This window comes from Syngnathus typhle, linkage group LG3 (genome assembly GCF_033458585.1).
Source record: "Syngnathus typhle isolate RoL2023-S1 ecotype Sweden linkage group LG3, RoL_Styp_1.0, whole genome shotgun sequence".
NCBI classification, from domain to species: Eukaryota; Metazoa; Chordata; class Actinopteri; order Syngnathiformes; family Syngnathidae; genus Syngnathus; species Syngnathus typhle.
This window is the reverse complement of record NC_083740.1, coordinates 8901230-8924085: the sequence shown is the minus strand read 5'-3', so window position 1 is coordinate 8924085 and position 22856 is coordinate 8901230. Positions and strand designations below refer to the sequence as shown.

General features: G+C 44.7%; 1 protein-coding gene across 2 annotated transcripts; it reads left to right on the top strand.

Moving 5' to 3' along the window:
- Positions 1–118: 118 nt before the first annotated feature.
- crebbpa (CREB binding protein a) lies at positions 119–22853 on the top strand. 2 transcript variants are annotated; one of them, XM_061274110.1, is made up of 31 exons: positions 119–1053; positions 3826–4520; positions 6943–7122; positions 7702–7957; positions 8672–8785; positions 9161–9424; positions 9519–9618; positions 9718–9855; positions 10257–10374; positions 10475–10646; positions 10802–10864; positions 11026–11147; positions 11299–11511; positions 12247–12564; positions 12841–13020; positions 13140–13305; positions 13506–13624; positions 14618–14857; positions 14995–15083; positions 15623–15703; positions 15847–15903; positions 16235–16312; positions 16414–16481; positions 16608–16758; positions 17454–17600; positions 17684–17797; positions 17884–18049; positions 18232–18399; positions 18488–18649; positions 18766–19047; positions 19235–22853. In XM_061274110.1, exons 1-31 carry the CDS (start codon positions 966–968, stop codon positions 21641–21643), a joined length of 7518 nt encoding a protein of 2505 aa, XP_061130094.1. In that variant the 5' UTR covers positions 119–965; the 3' UTR covers positions 21644–22853. The 2 variants fall into 2 exon arrangements, with proteins under 2 accessions (XP_061130094.1, XP_061130095.1); XM_061274111.1 differs by lacking the exon at positions 12247–12564.
- Positions 22854–22856: the final 3 nt, after the last annotated feature.

Below are 22856 nucleotides of genomic sequence, written 5' to 3'. Positions count from 1 at the left end.
ATCCACCAGGTAATAACTTGCATGTATTTTTCGACAGTCCTATAGCGCCCCCCGTGGTCGGACCGGTGTTCTCACGTAGGGCGTGATTGCGCGGCCCCTCCCCCTCACAGCCGATCTGGAAAAGAAAAAAACTTTTTTGTATCGAAGGAATCAACAGCCGCCATCTTGTTGTGGCTCGGAATCGGGATTTCGGTCCAACACTGGGTTTAATGTTGAAATCGAGCATGCTTTCCGCGGTATGACAGCATCCTCCCCCCGAAAATGAAATCTTAACATCGACTCGGAGACATTTTGTGCAGAAAAAAAGGAGAAATTGGATCGGTGGTCGTCGGACAGAAACGCTCGGTATATCCGATTTCCCCTTCAGAGTGCGGCGATTGAGCCCTGTCGCCGTTCGGGAGCAGCATTGTTTACCGTTCGCAAGCTGGCATCGGACCTTGGCTTTCGAAGTGAATTGCAAAATCCGCCCATTTTTGTGCACCCGTGCATTTTTGTGGAGCGTCTATCTTTTTTTTTTTTTGCATGAAGAAATTTTGACGTCACGCAAAATGGGTACTTTTAACATTTAGAATTTACGACCTTTTCATCGGAATGCAGCAGTTCACCTGAATTCATTAGATTGACGTCTTCAAGTTCGATCTTTTCATGGGGAATCTTTTAATTGGGGTTATTTAATGCTAATAATGTGGGTGTTGGGTGTTGGATTATCATGGGGTGAATGGCGGTGGCGGAGCGGGGCGCTATTGCATCTCTTTTGAAGACACAGCACGGAGGAGCTAACTAACGCTAGCTTTTAACTTAGCTGATAGCTGGCGTCCAAGCTAGCTGTTAGTCGGTTAGCTAACGTTAGCAGGCTGTCACCTCGCTAATGTGCTAGCCGGGAAGCTTTGGGCTTGAGCGATCAACGAGCCTGTCACACAATAATTGCGGTTCTCGTCGAAACTGACCAGTGGGAGAAGGTAACCATGGCTGAAAACCTGCTGGACGTCGGACCTCCGAGCTCCAAGCGGCCGAAACTGAGTTCACCTGCCCTATCGGCGTCTGATGGACCAGGTAAAGGCCCCGCAAATGTTCTTGTTTAAATGCCATGACCGTTAGTGTTTGGTATGAGCACCTTTTGATCACATTTGTCAACACGCTTGCGGTTTGGGTTAAATGTTGACAGGCCGTGCATGTGTACTGGAATGCTTCGTAGTAAGTAACACTCACAGTATTTCCGAATGAATACCTGGCGACAGTTTAATTGCAGATGTTTACTTAGTATGGGTGTTGTCTATGCATAACCATTTGTACTTAACACGCTAGTGTTGTCTCGGAGCATTTATACTCAGAGCAGAAAAATAGATAGAGAAATGCAACACGTGTTTATTCGTTTTTTTATGATCTGAAACATTTGGACAGTTTCTATGTGCACAAATGCGGAGATCTCTTAAATAATGTTTGCAAAATCTGTTTGGGTCCCCTTTTCCAAGATAGGTTTTACTATATTGTGGTTATCCGTGGCCATCCATCATTAGCGTTTTGCAGTGCGACACATTTATTGCACAGGTGTGCCTTAAGTTAAGACCGCCATATTGGGCCATTTTGACATTTTGGGGTGACAAACATGTCTTTTGTGGATCTTCGGGTTAAGATAATAAATGGGAGCAAAATAAAAGACGTGTGTTTATCCTGGTTAAAAAAAGATCATAATTTCCAATGTAATGTCGAAGAATTCAGAGTTAATAAACTGATAACAGTGAATAAGGGCATCGCGTTTAACTACGCTATACGCTTCTTAAATCAGTTTCCCAATCTTAATTGAGCCTCGGCAAAAATGCAGTTCTATTCATTCATTCATCATCCGAACTGCTAAACCTCATGAGGGTCGTGGGGATGCTGCAGCCTATCCCAGCAGTCTTCGGGCGGTAGGCGAGGTACACCCTGAACCGGTCAGCAGCCACTCGCAGGGCACATAGACGAACAATCATTAACATTTTACATGAGAAAGTAAAACTTTGTGGCACACCGCCTCGTTATGTACATTGTCTTTTACTAAAGAGGCATTTCTAGTCCTGCAAAGTCCAAATAAAACTCTTAATAAAAGTTTGAGTGGTTAAAAGAAATTGCCAAGCATGTACAATAAGGCTTCAAAATTGTGAAAAATTAAACAGTTCCCTCAAACATACCGTATTTTCCGCCCTATAAGGCGCACCTAAAAACCTAAAATTTTCTGAAAAACCAACAGTGCGCCTTATAGTCCGGTGCGCCTTATATATGGACCAAATTCCTAAATTTAAACTGGCCCAAAGCATTGTGTCATGAAATCAATCATAAGTGGCCCGCTAAAGACTATGAATCATGACTCAAAAAGACTATGGATCATTATTTTATGATTATAAAGTAATTTGTTCCGTCTGAAGTTGAAATAAAAAAGATAAATCTTAATAAAGATGTATCTTGAAAAGTTTGTAAGTATAGGTGTCGTAAGTAGAGGTACCACTCTATATAACCTAAGCTTTTTGTATTTTCATATTCACCTCATACAAAAAAAGATTACATTTATTTGGCACCTGTGGTTGAGGGAAGAAAACATTTTGCTTGTTTACGCTGCTACGTCAAGTTAAGTTTGTTCGCTAGTGTTGATTTTTAAGACCCGAGGCTAGTTGTATGATGATGAACTGAGACGGACAGCAGCTTTCGGGAATAACAAAAACTCGTATGCCGACGTCACAAATGTGCACAGTATGCTTTCTCATGCTCGCCGATTGAATCATCAATTGACATCAACAAGCACCTTGTCTGGAGCAAAATCTTGATCAGAATGGAGGTCCATGTAAACGTGGACATTGTCGCTCTCTAAATTAAGTGAAGGCTGAACAATATGGCCTAAAATGTATATTATGGTATAAATTTAATCTCTTCAGTGGACGCCAGCCAATCGCTTGGCACATATTCTTATTGGTCGATATTGTGTTCCAATCTCTGCCATTTGTTCTGTTGTAACCAATCGATTGGAGTGAGTGACTAGGTATTACGCGCTTCACCTGTTAAGTACAGTAACGGCAAATTTTGTGAGTGGACAATTTTGTCCTGTCGGATCTCTGTGTGATCATGACGTGCACAGTTGCGTTGGAAGTCCGTCAAAACGAACAAACTTAACAGTTTCCTTGTGGCTTCTCCTGAGACTTCTGTCTCCCTGCATGATGTGCTACCCAACCAAAACATTGCTTTGCATTTTTGGTGCACAGCCAAAGAGCCTGCAGGCAAGCATGGAGTGTGTGTGTGTATCTCTGTTCAGAAATGAATGGTGTTGCTGGCCATCAATGTGTCTGCTGCTTTGAGAGGAAGGACTGAGACATACGAGTGAGCAAAAAGACTGATAGTCCCTTTAAGCCTACATAAAACAAGCTTAGTCCACAATCAGGAAGACTAGAAAATATATATTTAGTGTGTGAACACATTGAAATATCTCATTTGCAATCGCATTTATGGAATGATTATGTTGTGAGCACATAGCCCCTATGTAGCCCATAGTTATAATGAGGTCTATAAATCCACCATCATTTATTTTCAAGTCTACTTGAGGTGCAGTGAGTATACCCAGGTCGAAGGAGTCAAAATATGCATCCTACCTTTAACAAATCACAGGTTCTCCCTGGACATGTTGGATTGTGGTTTCCCAGCTCTAAGAAGTAGATGTTTTAAAACTGCATCATATTTACAGGTTCAGAAGAATTTTATATTGATTATTAAGCATCTAAGAGTGTCTGTATCATATCCAATTGTTCAACTAAAGAATGCAGATTATGATAATAAAGTATTCTCTTTCTTTTTCAATTCAAGATCTTGGATCACTGTCTTGGGACGATCTCGAAAATGACCTTCCAGATGAGTTAATCCCCAATGGTGGAGACTTGAGCCTTATGGGTGGGATGCCTACAAACGGTGGAAGCGCACCTGGCTCTGGTGGGCCTGGCGGCACTAGTACGGTCCCAGATGCAGCTGCAAAACACAAGCAACTCTCCGAGCTTCTACGAGCTGGTAGCACCTCCACGATGACGGGTGTAGGATTGAGCTCCGGTAGCCCTCAACCTGGAAGCATGGGGCCGCAGCTTGGCACACCTTTGGGTAAGAGCCCCCTTGGCCAAGGTTCTCCCAACAATCACCCATCGCCTCAAGCCCAGAAAGCAGGAACACCAACCGGAGTAGCAGGGCAGAACAACAATGCTTCAACAATGAGTCTGAACAGCCCAGGCTTCAATCAGGCCTTGATGAATAATAGCCAGGGTCATTCCGGGCTGTTGACGCAGAGTGGGCAGCCCCAACCTGGGCAGGTCATGAATGGGGGACTTGGGCCTGGTGCTGGAAGAGGGCGAGGAGCAGGGGTGGTTGGCATGCAGTACCAGGGACAATCCATGCAAGGAGCTGCATCGGGAGCAAGCAGTGCTTTGGCAGACACTCTTACCCAGGGAGCAGGACAGCAGATGGCTGCACATGCTACACTTAATGCAGCACAGCAAGCAAGCAACATGAATAAGGTAAGTTGCACCCCTTCCCACTTCACAAGCTTTTGAGTGACTTTCTGGCTGCGATAAGACTTTTCCTATAGAGTTCATCCAAGGTTGACGTTGACCTAGCATGCATTTCACACGCATAAAAGCTTTAACACCTGACAACATGATCCGTAGCGCAATTTGCAAGGCATAAAATAACAGGAGTTTTGCAAGTCTAGTTTTGCGTTCTAATTTTTGAGAAGCAATATTTCACACGTTCATGCCAGCGGAGCGAAGGAAAGGGGTTTCAATCAAAATCAGGGACGGTCGATACAACTTTTCTCAGACTCATCCCAGTAACCGATGCCATGTTACGGACACTAGGGGCTGAATGATATGCAATATTGTTGTTGAGTCAAGCGCTACCTATATTATTGCGATATTTAACATGTAGCTAAAGAAATGATATTTTTATTATCTAATGAAGGAATGATACTTTTTTCAATGTGGCAAAATAAGACAGCCCAATATATCTGTAGCTAATTAATTGTAATTACTGTAATTAATGTTCAACTATTGGATCACAATGCACATTTAAGTTTGCGTGCGTCTGAGGTCAAATTCACATAAAAGCATACAGTTCCATCAAAGCTTTGCACTATGCATATTACATGGGCCAATATTGCGATATCGATATTTTTTCGATATATTGCACAGCCCTAACCGATTCCACTTGTACCTTTTGATATTTAAAATTTCCCCCGAAACAACGCCGAATCCTTTTAAAGAAAGACCTACACAGTAATCCCTCGCCAATTCACGCGTCACATTTCACGAACCCGCTACTTCCCGGGTTTTTAAATGACGGGAGAATGGTGTTTAAATACATGGCGATAGCGCGGGGCGTGCCTCTGAGCAATTTGCTTCACTGAGGACAAGCGCGCGGTGCGTGGCTGACTGCCACGCAGGTAGGAAAAAAAGCACTGCCGTCCAGGATTCGGTCCAACGGTAATGAGCCCTGATCGCGTGGGGTGTGCCTCTGAGCAATGTGCGTCACTGCGAACGTGACCGAGTTCAAGCGCAGGAGGCGGCAGCCAGCCACGCGCACCAACCCGGTGCAGAAGGACACGTGACAATATCACGTTTGTTCTTTTATTTACTGTAAAGGTACAATACATGCACAATGTGGAAATGGTTATTAAGGGAATAAGAAACGTTTGTCGCGTAAAAGTATTGGGGAGGGTTTAAAAAGCTTTAATATTGTGTATTGGACCACAATGCAACTGGATAGTCATGCCAGAACGGTGATTCACTTTGGTTTCGCTATGCATGATGTTCCCTGGGTTAGTGTGTTGTACTAATTCTGAGGTTGAACACTTTGCATTGTTGGCCAAGATGAATCATAATTTTAACTGACTTACAATACACCCAAGGCCTCTATCGGTCAACAAGAAACACTATGTTAGAATGTTCAATACATTGGTAGTTAAAGTTCTAAATAATGCATCTACTGTTTCTACTTTGCAGATTTTTGTTTTTTGCGGTGGTTCTGGAACGCATCTCTCGCGAAAACGAGGGATCACCGTATATCACAAATATAGCATTTCTCATTAAAATGAATTTAATGGCAATATTTTTCCATCTCTATACATATCCAGATATGGCATCATTATGGGCATCTGTCAAACATGTATGCCTTCGTTTCCCAATCCTAAAGCGATTTGTTGAAATACGTCCGCGTATCGGCCTGATATCAATACTTGCCCACCCCAAATAAAAATATGACGAGACAGGCGATTTGAATGTCAGGCTGCAGTTAGTGTTGTACTAAGTACCGGTATCATGTTGTGTATTTGAGCTGAAATAATGTGAGACCGACCGTAATTTCCAAATCCGTTACTTGGGGGTCGAATACAATGAAAGCGCTCCAACTATCCCCCAGGGGGCTGGCACGTGACTGACTCCTTTAGCCGTCACACAGAAGGCAATAGCCAGACTATGACACATATCAGGTCCAATCCTTCACATATAAATAAATATCCAAGTCTGGATGTGTACTTTGCCACTAGCAGAGTAGCTTCTTGTAAAGGACCATGTGTGCACATTTTTGAGGCGCTTTCCTGGAGCGCTTGCATTCACAAAAGCATGGCGCGACCGGCCCTAGTGCATTTAGGCACTACAGACTGCTCACTCAACTTTTTCGTTTGAAGACTCACTAGCTGTTTTAGATTGAACCATGTATTTCGATTGGAATGAATCCAAATGGCGTAACGGAATGCAAATGCCCCATAGCTACACCTCGATTGGAATCAATTGTATCATTTGTATTGTACTCAGCCTTCGTTAATGTCACTCAGAATCAGTACGAGACGTGAAACAGTGGGACATTCAGAGCCATTGTTGCTGCTTGTGAAGTTATTGCTGCAAAATGAGTCTTAATGATGTCTTATATTTGATGTCTTTTCAGATTGGCCTGGGTAGCAATGGGGGTCCATTTGTGGCTCAGTCCTATGGACAGGCTGCTGCAGGCCCTGGCCCTCAGCTCAACCCTCAGCAGCAGCTCCAGAACAAGTCGGCCCTTGCCAACAATCTACCACCTTTCCCAAATGAACTCAAGGGGGCAGCTGTCAACAGTGTGCCAAACATGGTCCGTGTGTCACCTATCATGCCATTACCTTTCTAGAAACAAGGGGTGGGAGAAGTAATTGATTGTTGGGTGCATTGCCATGGAGTTTCATTTCATGTTGTAAAATTGACTGTTTTAGTGACAAGTACATATATACAAAAGTATTATTAAAATTATTAAGCATATACCTGATGCTGAGGGGGAGGGGGGGGGACTTTTTAAGTCACACTTGGGTATTTTATTTTTTATCATAAAGCTTGGTTAGTCCACATGCCCATTAAGCAAGATGGCTGATGTTGTGGTTGCCAAAAAATAGAGTGGAAATTCATCTTCACTAATAAAATGTGACTATTAATTCTTAATTCACACAGTGAAGTAATTTGCTTTTAAAATCCAACAATCAGTGAAAGTACTTTTTCCCAAAATAACTGGCGACACTGTATCTAAGCATTATGGTGTGACGGCCCAAAACTGCTGAACTACAAAATCGAATTGCATGTCTTTTAAGTTTGGGATTTGTGGTGGCGTGACAGTATGAAAGACTTCATTTTAATCATTCAAGGCACTAATTTGCCAGACTTGTCCTTTTCACCTATGCAGCAGCCACAGCTACAGGCAGCCATGTTGCCACTGGCCGGCGGCGGAGGTGTGGCAGTGCCTTCAGCGGGCCCAACAGCCGACCCAGAGAAGCGCAAGCTGATCCAGCAGCAGCTGGTCCTGCTGCTCCATGCACACAAGTGCCAGCGGAGGGAGCAGGCCAATGGGGAGGTGCGGGCCTGTGCCCTACCTCACTGTCGCACCATGAAGAACGTCCTCAACCACATGACCCACTGCCAAGCTGGGAAGTCATGCCAGGGTACTAATGTGTAGTATTTAATTAAGACTGGCAATGTATTTTAAGCAGTTTTTGACATTTTACCAACGCTTCCAATAAGGGGTTCACGTTTGCGTTGAGTCATGCACATGCTTGTAAACAGCATCCATGACTGTGCCGAATCCAGTCTGTTGTACACGTGTACTCCCAGGTCCTTGTGCTGTTGCACAATCTCAGTCTCCTTCTGTGAGGATGAGAGGTCCAGCAGTGGTCCCAGCCTTTTTAAAGTCCCCAACTGGCTGCGATCAGGTCCCGTGGTCTTGTGTAGATGTATTTCTTTTTCACTGGTGGTTCCGGGTTTGTTGTTGGGGAAGCAGCAAACATTTCCGGGTTCAAGGGAGAGAGTCCTCAGGGAAAATGATGCAGTTATCTATTCCGTGGGGTTGTCAGTGTTGTTCCCATGTGGATCACAGAGCATACTCCAGTCCGTAGTTTCAAAGCAGTTTTGCAGCTCATCGCTGGCTTCTTGACTCCACACCCCAATGCCTTTTACTGGTGTGTTTAGTTTTCATCCAATGTTTTTCGTCTTAGATTTAGTCCTCCCGACTCCAGTTGACTATAGTTTTTGCTTTAATGGTCATTTGCTTACGCTCGTTTACTTCATTACTGCACAAAAAAAGTTTTCAATATATTTAGAGTTTGAATATGTTCATCATTATTTGAGTATGGACCCTGCTCTTTTGTTTCTTATCGCAGTGGCTCACTGTGCATCGTCCAGACAAATAATCTCCCACTGGAAGAATTGCACACGGCATGACTGTCCGGTCTGCCTGCCGCTGAAGAACGCCAGTGACAAGCGCACACAGCAGCGTAAGTACAACCAATAGGCTCCTTGCATATTAACAATATTCGGAATGCTACCTGCCCTCAAACATATATGTACTACATTTAGTACATTTGACCATCCATTTTTTTGTAAAACGAAAGGTAACAAAATTAAAAATGAAAGAAACTGAATGCGACTGGTTAATTCTGAACACGCATTTAGTCTTAAGAGGGTGTGCAACCACATTAATGGTGGAAGATGCTTAAAATACTGCAATTTATTTTGGTCTTATATTTTACATGTATCACAAAATGCTTGCATTTAATGTATTTGTAAACTTGTTATATTCACTGTCATTCAAGATGTCCATATGCAAAGTACAATTATTAACTGAATGCTTCTTTGACACTTTTCTTCAGCCATGCTGAGTTCCCCCAATACAAGTCTCCAAAATTCCATGTCTACGGTTGGTGTGGGCCAGTCGAGTGCCCCTACCATTAATACCTCAACCCCCATTGACCCCAGCTCCATGCAGAGAGCTTACGCAGCACTTGGGCTGCCTTATGGTAGCCAAGCCACTGGGCAGGCCCAGTCCCAGCAGGCCTCAGGTCCAGGGCAGCCTACAGGTGCACAGAATGTTCAGGCCCAGCTTCCTCAACAGATGCGATCCATCAATGCGCTTGGTAATGTCTGACCCTGTTGTTTTGTTATGATTAGCTTCTGACAATGTTTTCCAGTTGTGCTGACAGGGGTGCTAAAAACATTGTGCCGTTGCAGGTAACCAGATGGCCCTTACAGGTGCTGCAATGGGTGTGACGTCCTCAGAACAGTCCAATCTGCATACTGATTCTCTTTCCAACACACTCAACACTAACAAGTCAGCATAGTTTTGCTTGTCTGCAGCTTGACATTTTCATGATTTCAACACTTGAAAAATGTATTATGTCATTTCTCACCTGGTTTCTTCCATCTTTAGTCAGCTGTTGTCAGATGGTTCAGGTGTAGGCTCATTGGGCAACCTACCCACAGCAGCACCCATCTCCGCCACCGGCACTAGAAAAACCTGGCATGAGCATGTCACCCAGGACTTGCGGAATCACCTGGTACACAAACTGTAAGTGTATAGCTTTACTGGAGATGGTATTTTAAGTCTTTTGTTTCTGTTCATAAGCCGGGGGGCTCCAGGGTTCTGTGTTGTGCCCCCTATTGTTTGTCATCTATATATGTAAACAACTGGGGTCAAATTGTGTCTGATGCAAGTTTGCCATTTTATGCTGATGACACAACTCTGTTACTGGTTTGGAGCAACTTTCTTTCAAGCTGTTGAATCCCTGCACAAAGCTATTGCCGCTATCCAGAACTTAACTCAAATTTGAATTCAAATTCATTCCACGGAATAATTGCGTTACCTGCATATCGTGTCATATTCAGTGGTGTGCTGTAATCATGCATTCTCTGACTGTTGCGTGGATGCAGTTTAGACTCATTGCTCTCACTTCCCATGTTCCACTGCAGAGTGCAAGCCATATTTCCTACCCCTGACCCGGCAGCATTGAAGGACAGACGGATGGAGAACCTAGTTGCTTATGCTAGAAAGGTGGAGGGGGACATGTACGAGTCGGCAAATAGCCGGGTAGGTGCCCAAATTAACCAATTATTGATGTATTTATAAAACCCTGCCTCATAATCACCAAAGTTAGGCTGATATGATATTCATGTTACCTTCTGTGTAGGATGAATACTATCACTTCCTTGCGGAAAAAATATATAAAATCCAAAAGGAACTGGAAGAGAAGCGGCGCTCACGGCTACAGAAACAGATTATCAATCAGGCACCCATGGCTGCCCAGGGTGCCCAGCAACCAGGTCTCCCACAGCCCAACCCCTTGGGCCCCAGGCCACAGAGTAAGTATAAAAAAAAAATTACAAGATTATAAAATTATGAAATGTCAAGTGTTCCGCTTTAGCCGTATTTTGCTATGGACAGTTCTCATCTGTTACCGATTTAAAAAAAATAATATATATACATATTCTGATTGTGTGTCTTTCATTGTGTTTAGATGGACCTAATCCTCTGCCCAACATGCCAAATCAAATCATGAACCGCATGCAGGTTTCACAAGGTATGTCTTATATTTTGGGCATACTGTTGTCATTACATTTAATAAAAAAAAACTGTTCAACTGCCGTCATTCAGTTCATTCAGAATGAACTTATTGATGCACTTGTTTTACACTGCATCAGGGTGCCGATTGTTGAGTATTAATTGTTCTCTATTCTACAGGAATCAACCAATTTAATCACATGGCTCTGCCCAACGCTCAAATGTCGCAAACAACGATGGGGGCTCGCGCTGCCTCTCCAATGAACCACCCTCAACAAATGAACATGAGCTCCGTTCCAGCGGTGAGGAGGGCTGGGAAACCATTTAGAATGTTTTGCATTACACCCTTATCACTCCCTTATTATTGTTATTCAACTGCTATGTATGCAAATGATCTTTGTCTGAAAAAAGAAAAATAGCATCTTAATAGTGCCGTCTGCTTTTGCTGTCCAGGTGGGAATGTCACCCTCCCGGATGCCTCAAGCCCAGGGTATGATCACTGGTCACAACAGTGGCAACATGGTGGGCCAGACAGCCAGCCAGGGACAGTTTATGGCTCAGACTCAGTTCCCTCCTGGATCTACTGCCGTCTCTGCAACAGGGGCAATGAATGTCACATTGGCAGCTGGGATGGGTCAGCCACCAGCACAGGCTGCTGTTACTCAGGTGAGGCCTAAATGAGTGGTGTACACAAGCGTTTCAAATTCCAACAAGCTCTCTACACAAAGTTGGAAAGTTTTAGCCATTTGATAAAATGGGCATCACGTTATGTTATGCACACAATATCCCCAACTTAATTGACAGAATTGAGAAAAAGGTTGAACGATTAATCGAAGAACGTACTCGAATGCTATTTTCAACAACAGCAAAAAATGGCCGTAACCACGCCGTAAGCTCATTTGGTGCAGTTACTATCTCTTCTTTTGCTCCCCCTCTCTATGTCTATCTTTCTACCCCTCTTTCGCTCACCTCTCGCCTTCCTCGTTGGATATGAAACCTCCGCTTCTAAATACATAATTTTTTTCCTTTAAAATGGCTTACCAACTTAAATCCCACTTTGCATTGTGGCCAAAGGTAGAATCCTGGTCAGGTATTTCGCCATTTGGTGCTGTCAATAGTAAATCCTTGTTGTGGCTGATGCTTGAAACTTACAGTTGGTTTTCAAATCGTTGCATTCACTGTAGTGTTGCGAAGTTGGGCATCAGGATTTACCCTTTAATCAATCATACTAATCACTAATTCATAAATGAAATTTGATTTGTTCCCATTGCAAGGTGTTCTCTAAGCCAAAAGCTGATGCTGCTGTGTGGCGTGGTGATTGTCTGATCGGTTTCCTTGGTTTGTCTGCTTACTGTGTGCTCGTCCGCCTTCCTTTTGTGTGCGTGCGTGTGTCTTCTCCAGCAGCAACAGCAGCCGAGTGCTAACCTCCCCATGAATGCACTTGCTCCCTCGCTGGGCCCTCAGCTAGCCTCTTCCCAAACCCCCTTGCACTCAACTCCTCCTCCTGCGACCTCCTCCGCCTCCACGGCTGGGGCGGGCACTAACCTGCCCCTCCCGCAGTCCTCCAGCCGTAGTGCCACTCCCACCTTGTCTGGCCTTGCGTCTGTCCAAGGTGTCACCCCATCCTGCCCAACTCAGCCCCAAACACAAGTGGAGATCCCCTCATCAGCACAGACGCAGCCCCCGCCTCAGCCCTTGCCTCAGCCCCCCACCACACCGGTGAGCCTGAGCTCCTACGCATGCCCTCCACTCTGACCCCTGCAAACTCGCTCTCATGTGCCAACCCGTCCCATCGTCTTCACCTCGCTGTCTGATAATTGCATTTCACCAGTCTCTGTAGCATCCATGACACCTGGATTGTTGCATTTTTTAGGGGAACCGTGAAATTCATGTGGGAGGCGTTTATCTGTGCTGTACATTCAGCTACGCATGCAACTGCTCAGTTGATTTACGGTTTGTGTATCACAGCTTCACTTTTCTTTCTTTGCTCTGCAGCTGTCTCAACCAGGGCCTAGCCTGGATAACCGGGTGCCCACGCCGGCCTCAGCTGCTAGTGCGGACCTGCACTCGCAGCATGTTGCAGCTGACCTGCCTGTCAAGGAGGTCAAAACAGAGCCACACAATGACAAGCTTGAGTTTGAGGCCGCTGGCGGCAAAATTGAACCCAAAATGGAGGTGCGTTTAATCTACATTTCCCACAAGCCTCTTAATTGATTCTTGAGATGCTTCTTTTACCTCAGAGTATTTTACATTATAAGTGTGCATATAAAAAAACTTGTTGTCTTTCTTTGTAGACTGATGACGACTCGAGTTCCTCGTTGGTGAAGAAGGAGGAGACGGAGGAAAAGCAAGAGACAATGGAAGTAGAGGAGAAAAAGATAGAACTCAAGACAGAGCCTAAAAAAGAGGAAGTGGAAGGAACCAACAGAACGACCTCCTCTTCGCCCCCTCGGAAGAAAGGTCAGTCGGTGAAACCAAGCCATGACCAGGATGAAGATTGTTGTGCTCTTGAGCAAAGAAAACAAAACAGTTTTGCAAATTGAATTATTTTGTGTAAATCCACTACCTATAAACTCACCCAACCACCAGATGTTATCATTTTTCCTTGGGCTTGCAAGTAACTTTATAATTATTTTTCTTTTAAATCTCTCTTCTTTCAGTCTTCAAGCCTGAGGAGTTGCGGCAGGCTTTGATGCCAACTTTGGAATTGCTCTACAGGCAGGATTCCGAGTCATTGCCCTTCAGACAGCCAGTAGACCCGATGCTCCTGTGTATTCCAGTAGGTAGCCCATGAAAACATGCTTCACACAAACATGCACCTGTGAAAATGCACGCCCACTGTCATGCAGTGTTTTAGGGATGCTCAGAATCAGCCTATCATGTGGAATTTGATCATTGTTTAATGTAATGTTGCATTACATGTTGAAGCAGTGGAAGCATAGTGGATTCCAAACAACCAACTTTTCCCCCAAAAAGTATTTAAAAAAAAAATAGCATTTTGTGAAAGAGAAGCTTACATGACACAAATGGAATTTTGAAATTTCACAAATAAGCGGCATCATTTGTGTCGCAGTGTTAGAAATAACAATAATATAAAAAATGTGTATTGCCCCATCTTAATTGTATTGCTACTGAATGCTTTTGAAGTACAAACTAATAAAATTTATCGTGAATGTTGCAACAGGGGATCCTTGAAAAAGTCCTGAACAATTAATGATTTGCATTTTGATCACAATCTGATAAAGTGGCACTTGCTCATCGCAAAGGCTGTGACTTGACTTTATTGAGAGCGGACTTGAGCGGTTCAGAAGCAGGCAAGAGATGGCAACGCTGTAATTAAAGCCTGCCAAGCTAACTGCCTACAAGCTTTTGTGAGTTTTCCGTCCCAGGAGACCTTGAGTACTTCCTGTTTCGGCTGCCGTCATATGTTTGAGCGCAGCGTGGGTGATAAATGTGTATAATAAGTGTGTATGCTGATAGAACTCTTGTATGCAAGTCACCTCATCAATGTAAAATCAAGCGTTGACTTCGATGCACGCGTCGCTGATGTTTGAGCACACATGCGCGTGTGTGACAACTGTGGGCAGATTTTGAGTCATCGGATTGCAAGAATTAAAGTGGAGACCCATGAAATGTTCCTCATTTATTGATGAGGTGCTGCCGCCACTTGTAATGCATGCTGGCACTTATCGGTTTTGGAAAATATTAGTTAATGTTAGTTAGCCTGTATCTGCTGTGTAACCCGAAACGTGTCCTCTCTCTCTCTCTGTAGGACTACTTTGACATAGTTAAAAATCCAATAGATCTGTCCACAATCAAACGCAAACTGGACACAGGCCAGTACCAGGATCCATGGCAATACGTTGATGATGTCTGGTTGATGTTCAACAATGCGTGGCTGTACAACCGCAAGACATCCCGCGTGTACAAGTGTTGCTCCAAGCTGGCCGAGGTTTTTGAGGCAGAGATTGACCCCGTCATGCAAAGTCTGGGTTACTGCTGCGGGAGGAAGGTATGTTGTACAAAGAAAACTGAATATGAGACATGTCAAAGATTAGCATTATTTTGTGTGAATTACACACACACACACAAAAAAAATCCCTTTTGAGAAGTTTTCACCTTTCTTTTTTTTGCCACGTTTTTCTGCAGTTTGAGTTTTCCCCACAAACCCTCTGTTGTTATGGGAAACAGCTCTGCACCATCCCAACTGGAGGCACATATTACAGTTACCAGAACAGGTAACCCATCATCAGACCATTTCTGTGTTGTAACAATTTGAATCGCACTTAAAAAAAAAAAAGAAAGAAAAGAAAACCCTGCACCGTGTTACCCCCTCACGTTTCAAACCAGACAACTGCAGCGATGAGAGAGCATGCCGAAAAGTTCGGCACATTGGTAAACAATGGAGACTAATTCACAGTGCTTCCACATCAGTGGCAAATAATGGCACTGAAACACCCAAATAACTTCCATTCATTGCTATACACCTCAACCACTGCGTGGTAGTTTGAGCCACGTTCCGTTGCACCCCCTGCAGTATCAATCCTGTCATGACAGTCTTTTTCTCCAATGACTGCACGTGGATCAGAAAGCAGCAGGGATTATATCCTTCATTTAACTAATTGCAGAAAGAGAAGTGCTCCATTACACAACTTTACAAGTCCATAAGTAATTGTGGCCATAATCAAAAGGTTGTTTTGGTGTTCGTTTAGGAACTTGTGGCATTTCAATTTCAGCTATACTTAATGTGCTCAATGCAACATATTCATTCATCCAGGTACCATTTTTGTGAGAAGTGCTTCAATGAGATTCAGGGAGAGAGTGTGACATTAGGGGATGATCCTGCACAGCCACAGACGTAAGTAAACAGACTAATAACAAACATACAGGTGGCCCAGTTACATACATTATGAAAGTACGAGCAGCTCATAGACTTGATGTGTCGGAACTGTGATGTCGGGCTCACTTTTTCTCGCTCATCTGCTGTGCATTCCCTGTCAGGATGATATCAAAAGACCAGTTTGAAAAAAAGAAGAACGATGTACTGGAACCTGAGCCGTAAGTAGACACAAACCCACACACCCCTTTCAACTTTTTCATGCTGATATTGCTTTAGTACAAAGTTAGTTGCATCACTTCTGTAGTAAACCTAATGACGAACTCGCAAAACGTGATCCCCCCTCGTAATTAAAAAAAAAAAATGCCCAAGAAAACAATAAGAATCTTATTGTTTGAAAGGTCTTACGTCCTACCAAACAAGTACATCCTCTCACAGGTACGCATATGTGAAGAGTGGCATTTGTTAAAAGGCAATTAACATCCGCAAGCCTTTATCATAATGCTGATTTTGTCATCATTGTGAATATGTCGTATGTTTGCTTCTCTTTAGGTTTGTTGAATGTAAAGATTGTGGGCGGAAGATGCACCAGATATGTGTCTTGCACTATGAGGTTATTTGGCCATCTGGGTGAGAAATCGATAATCCTGTTGATAATCGACGTAATTGAAAATGTCTCGTTCTCACAGTGAATGAGTATTTTGTTTTGTCTAACTATTCACAATCAACAGATTCATCTGTGATAACTGCCTGAAGAAGAGTGGAAAAACACGGAAGGATAACAAGTTCTCAGCAAAAAGTTGGTATCATTTTCTTTTAATCTTTCTGTTTTTCCTGTGAGTGTGTGTGCACAATCCTTGATACAAATCGAACATCTCAATTTTCCTTCCAAAATTCCCAAATTTCCTTGTTTGACATACCGTAGGGTTACAGTCAACACGACTCGGAATGTATATAGAGGATCGTGTGAATAAATTCTTGAAGAGACAGAACCACCCGGAAGCTGGAGAGGTGTTTGTGCGAGTGGTTGCAAGCTCTGACAAAACGGTGGAGGTTAAACAAGGCATGAAAGCGAGGTGAGAACACTCCCGACCCGACCAAGGTACAAATGAGCAGTTTGCTGCGCTACATTTTCTACAAGCCCTCACAGAAAATTATGGAATCACTGCTCATTGATGATCATTCAAATTGATGCAGGCGGTGGATTCTTTAATTTACCGTGGAAGGAGCTACACCAAGCACACTTTGAGACTCACTTCATGTAAAATAATTTGTTTGCAGCGAGTCAAATGGGGAACTTCCTTTATGTAGTTTAAAAGGAGCCAAAACCGATATTTTCAAAAAACGTGCTTTGCCACATAACTAAGTCATCTTTCCTCATCAGTTATAAAACAATTACATGTGTCAAGTCAAGTTTATTCGTATGGCCCTAAATCACAAGCAGTCTCAAAGGGCTTCACATAGACAAAAATTGACAATTATTCTCAAAGCATCCCCTGATTTTAAGCTCCCAAAAAAACCCTGCCAGGGGAAACAGACAAACAATGCATCATAATGTTAACCAACGTGCACTAATTGGGAAATGCGATTTCATGCACTTAACCCAAAGCAACAGAATTGAAATCATCAAATGTTGAAACTCAATTGTGCTTTAAAGATCCATGTGATTTACATGCAAAAACTTAGAAATGAGCTGCACACATGACGCATTTTTTTCCATTTGACTATAATCGCACATCTTTAAATAATTGTTTTCCCTTGACGACTTCAGGTTTGTGGATACGGGTGAGATGCCAGAGACCTTTCCCTACAGAACCAAAGCACTTTTTGCCTTTGAAGAGATTGATGGGGTCGATGTGTGCTTCTTTGGCATGCATGTCCAGGAGTACGGCTCTGAATGCCCGTTCCCCAACACTAGGTCTGCACAGGGGATGATTCATTTGTGGTTTGAGGCTTTCTGTGGGTTGAATGATTTGAATCTCCAATTTTCTACCCTCACAGACGAGTCTACATATCATACCTTGACAGTATTCACTTCTTCAAACCTCGAGTTTTGAGAACAGCGGTGTACCATGAGATCCTAATCGGCTATTTGGAATATGCCAAGAAACTCGGGTAACAACCCCACATGGATTACATATATTATGTTCACATCACATACGGTTCTCCGGTGTAACCTTTTGGTCCGTGCTTGTGTGAAGCTATGCTCAAGGTCACATTTGGGCGTGTCCACCAAGTGAGGGAGATGACTACATCTTCCACTGTCATCCTCCCGAGCAGAAGATTCCCAAACCTAAGAGGCTTCAGGACTGGTATCGGAAAATGCTGGACAAGGCCTTTGGAGAAAGAATCTTGCACGACTACAAGGTGAACATAATAACCATAACAAATATATGGTAAAAAATCTACGAGACAATTACTTCAACTTGATTTCGCCTCTATTTTTGGCAGTTCCCGTGCCGGGTTTCACACCGCTGGCAACATTTGCCATTTTGTATGTATGACGGACATTTGAAGTAAATTACTAATGCTTTGTGTCTTCTACACAGGATATTTTCAAACAGGCAACTGAGGACCGACTAACCAGCGCCAATGAGTTGCCCTATTTTGAAGGAGACTTCTGGCCCAATGTTCTGGAAGAAAGTATCAAGGAGCTTGAGCAGGAGGAGGAGGAGAGAAAAAAAGAGGAGAACACTGCTGCTTCTGAAACGCCAGAGGTTTGTCAACAGTTTTAAACTTATTTTATTCTAGAGTAGTGTGAATTTGGTGAATCTATTTATATGCTTCTCTTTCATGTGCTCCCAGGGTACCCCAAGTGACAGCAAAAATGCTAAGAAGAAAAACAACAAGAAGACAAATAAAAACAAAAGCAGCATGAGTCGAGCTAACAAGAAGAAGCCCGGAATGCCGAATGTGGCGAATGATTTGTCCCAGAAGCTTTATGCCACCATGGAGAAGCACAAAGAGGTGAGTGAGACTCGTTTACAGCAAAGGTACAGAACTGTGTTTGGTGACCATCAATGGACCAACCATTGTGGGTGTATGTTTTAACATAAAAGTTGTTTGTTGTTTGATTGCTGTAGGTGTTCTTTGTAATCCACCTCCACTCCGGCCCCATGGTCAACACTTTGCCCCCGATTATCGACCCGGACCCCTTGCTCTCCTGTGACCTGATGGATGGCCGTGACGCTTTCCTGACTTTGGCCAGGGACAAACATTGGGAGTTCAGCTCTCTCAGAAGATGCAAGTGGAGCACCATGTGTATGCTCGTTGAGCTGCACAACCAGGGACAAGACCGCTTTGTGTACACTTGCAATGAATGCAAGCATCACGTCGAGACACGGTGGCACTGCACAGTGTGCGAGGTATGTTACCCTTGTGACAAATGCATGTTTTGCATACTTGCCTAGGTTTTACCTGTCGTTACCTTTATGTCCTTAAAATGGATGTCACACACTGTAGTCATTTAAAAAAAAAAAAAAAGTGCTGAAGATTTACAAAGTTAGGGGTATAGTCATGTTATTGACCTTGTCCCTGTCTTCCATTTCACAGGACTTCGACCTTTGTATTAATTGTTATAATGCAAAGGGTCATGAGCACCAGATGGTGAAATGGGGTCTCGGCTTGGATGATGACAGCAACAGCCAGAGTGGCGAGGCCTCAAAGAGCCCACAGGAAAGCCGGCGGTTGAGCATCCAGCGTTGCATCCAGTCTCTCGTCCACGCTTGTCAGTGCCGCAACGCCAACTGTTCTCTGCCGTCCTGCCAGAAGATGAAGAGAGTGGTGCAGCACACCAAGTGTTGCAAGCGGAAAACAAATGGCGGCTGTCCTGTGTGCAAGCAGCTTATTGCTCTATGCTGTTACCACGCAAAGAACTGTCAGGAGAATAAGTGTCCGGTGCCGTTCTGCCTGAATATCAAGCACAAGCTTCGCCACCAGCAGCTGCAACACAGACTCCAGCAGGCTCACTTAATGAAGAGAAGAATGGCTACCATGCAAGGCAGAACCATGCCACTACCGTCCCCGCCGGCGTCAGCTGCTCCAACAACTCCCACTTCCCATACCCAGCCCAACACACCCCAGACGCCACAGCAGTCGCTGTCCAGTCAGCCTCAGACCCCCAACTCTGCAGGTGTCATGTCGCCCTCGTTCCCCAGCGCACCTCGAAACGGACAGCCTCAAGCAACTGTGCCCCAGGGTAAGCCAGGGCCCCAAGCCTCCCCTCTGCATCAGCAACCCTCCCCTGTTCCACAGCCACCTCAGCCGCAACAAATGCAGCAGCAGCAGCAACAGCAGCCGCCTCCTCTCGCTGCTGTCAAGATGGCACGCCACATTGAGTTGATGGCACAGGCCCAACAGAACCAGCAGAACTATCTGGTCAACATGAATGGCTTGCCCATGAACCCCCAGCAGCCACAGCAGCGTATGGCAGGACCGATGCAAGCACCCATGCAGATGGTACCAGGACCTCGGGGACCACAGGTCATGCAACCCAACATGGCCCCAGGTCAATGGCCTGGACCTGCCGGGCCCATACAGGCTGCACAAACTCAACAGCAAGGCCTTGTTCCAGGCCAGAACCCCCAACAGGCCATGACCATGCAGCGAACCATGATGGCCCCTGGACAGCAACCTCAAGGCCAGAGGATGCTCATTCCACAGCAGCCTGGTGCAAGGCCACAGGCACCACAGAGACCTGGTGCCATAGCCCCCAATGCTCTTCAGGATCTTCTCCGTACCCTCAAGTCTCCCAGCTCACCTCAGCAGCAACAGCAAGTCCTCAACATCCTCAAATCAAACCCTCAGCTAATGGCTGCCTTCATCAAACAACGAACAGCCAAGTACCACGCCAACCAACCGCAGCAGCCCGGTCAGCAGCCAGGTTTGCCCACAATGCAGACCATGGCCATGCCGGGAGGCACTGTGCAGAGGCCAGGGATGCCATCTCAACAGTCTCAGCAGCCTCCTGCTCAGGGTATAGCAGCGATGGGGGCTCAAGGGCAGGTGATGAACGCAGCACATAACACCAATCCGCAGATTCAAGAGCTCTATCGTCGGCAACTGTTAAGACAGCAGCAGCAGCAGCAGCAGCAGCAGCAGCAACAACAACAACAACAACAGCAGCAGCAACAGCAGCAACCGCAACAGCAACAGGGAGTGATGCCTCAGGGACACCCTGGCCAGTTCCCTGCCCAGGCTCAGGCCACAGCAGCTACGTACTCGCAGCTCCGCATGCAACAACAGCAGATGCAAGCCATGCAAGGAGGCGCAGGAGCAGCTAGCGGCCCAATGGGCCAGCTACCATCAATGGCTCAGATGGCTCAGCCGGGCATGGGAATGGACCCTGCTCAAAAAATGCTCCATCAACGAATGCTGCAGCAGCAGCAGCAGCAGCAACAGCAGCAGCAGCAGCAGCAGCAGCAACAACAACAGCAGCAGCAACAGCAGCAGCCGCTGCAACAACAACAACAGCAGCAGCCGCAACAACAACAACAGCAGCAGCCGCCGCCGCAGCAGCAGCAACTTCCTCAGCAGCAGGCCGTCCTCAAGCAGCAGATGGCTTCTCCCGCACAGCCCAGCCCCATGAGTCCCCAGACCCACCTGCTTGCCGGCCAGACCTCCCTCGCCAACAGTCTCAGCAACCAAGTCCGCTCTCCTGCCCCTGTTCAATCCCCACGTCCACCCTCGCAGCCACCACCACATTCCAGTCCTTCGCCGCAGATCCAGAACCAGCCCCAGCCCTCACCGCAGCACCCGCCTCCATCCCACTCCAGTTCCCCCCACCATGGACTTGGGGGCCCACTGTCTGGGTCCATGGAACAAGGACACCTGGGGACACCAGAACAAAGCGCCATGCTACCCCAGCTCAATCCTCCTAACCGAGGGGTACTAAATAGTGACTTGAGCATGGTGGGAGATGCTACAGGAGACACTTTAGAGAAGTTTGTGGAGGGATTGTAGCATTTCTGTTGAGAAATGAAGAACTACCGCGTCTCAGCACCTGAGACCCCTCCTAGATTCTTCCTAACTTCCCCTCAGACTCTTTATCTAAGAGGGCTTTGTTTGTTCTTTCTACTATTGAGATCTTTTTTGTACCTGTATAAAAAAACTGTTGTAAAAACAAAAAAGAGAATTTGGTAGAGGAACAAAAAAAATAAAAGTCCAACACCCCGTGAAAATGAACTATTCCTTAGTTAAGGTTTTTTTCCCCCCTTCCTGAAAATGTAACGGGGTTTGCAATTCGCTTCTTAAAATGCAATTTAAGTCACAAAGAATATATTTTTTGGTTAAGACCAAATTTGTTCAATACGCAATTTATTTTTGGTTGGTTCTTGGTGTGATTTCATACCATCCTCATTTTTTTTTGTAAATGTACAATTGCATTATATTATTCATATCTTTTGTACTATTAGAAAGAAAAAAAAAATCTTTTGTTTAAGTTGCGGCACCGGGCCAGGTTTTTTGTTCTGTTCTCAAGCTGTCGTTCCTGGCATTTGTGGTCACGCGTTAAACCATTGCTCCAATATGATGTGCCGAGGGACTGAGACCTCTCTCTTCTCTGTGTGTATGAAGAGCACTCAGTTGTATTAAAATAGGAAATGGACTGTGGCAGGTTGTTTACACAGACATGTATACAGGTGCACATGAAGACACCGATGCAAACCTCACACTCACTAAAAGAATCATGCATCCTACTGGTTTCACAAATCCCCTAAAACTAAGATTTACAGCCTCCATCTCAGATGCCTGGAAGTTGGAAACTCTTGTTTTGCAGGTGTAGAAAATCGTTACTTTGACATTAAAAAAAAAAAGAAATTGTCATGCTTTTTTGATACAAATATTGTAAAGCGAAAGAGACCAGTGGCTATAGGTGTGAGGTGCAGAGATCATCCAGCCTTTAAATTATACACTAAAGTGCGTTTGAAGAATGGAGGCACCATCAAGATTCTCTTGGGTGTCATCAAGGCTCATTCCTCTTACAAAAAACTTGAACGGGTGGGAAGAGTTTGCTTTTTCTCCGATTGTAAAGCCAATATTAAGCAAAATACTATAAATATAGGAGAGAACGAAAACACTGTACAAACTGGTAAAAGGCTCATTTCTTACTTCTATACCATATTGTTAAATAAACTGCAACAGATGAACTACAGAACTGTTGACTAAATCATGAGAG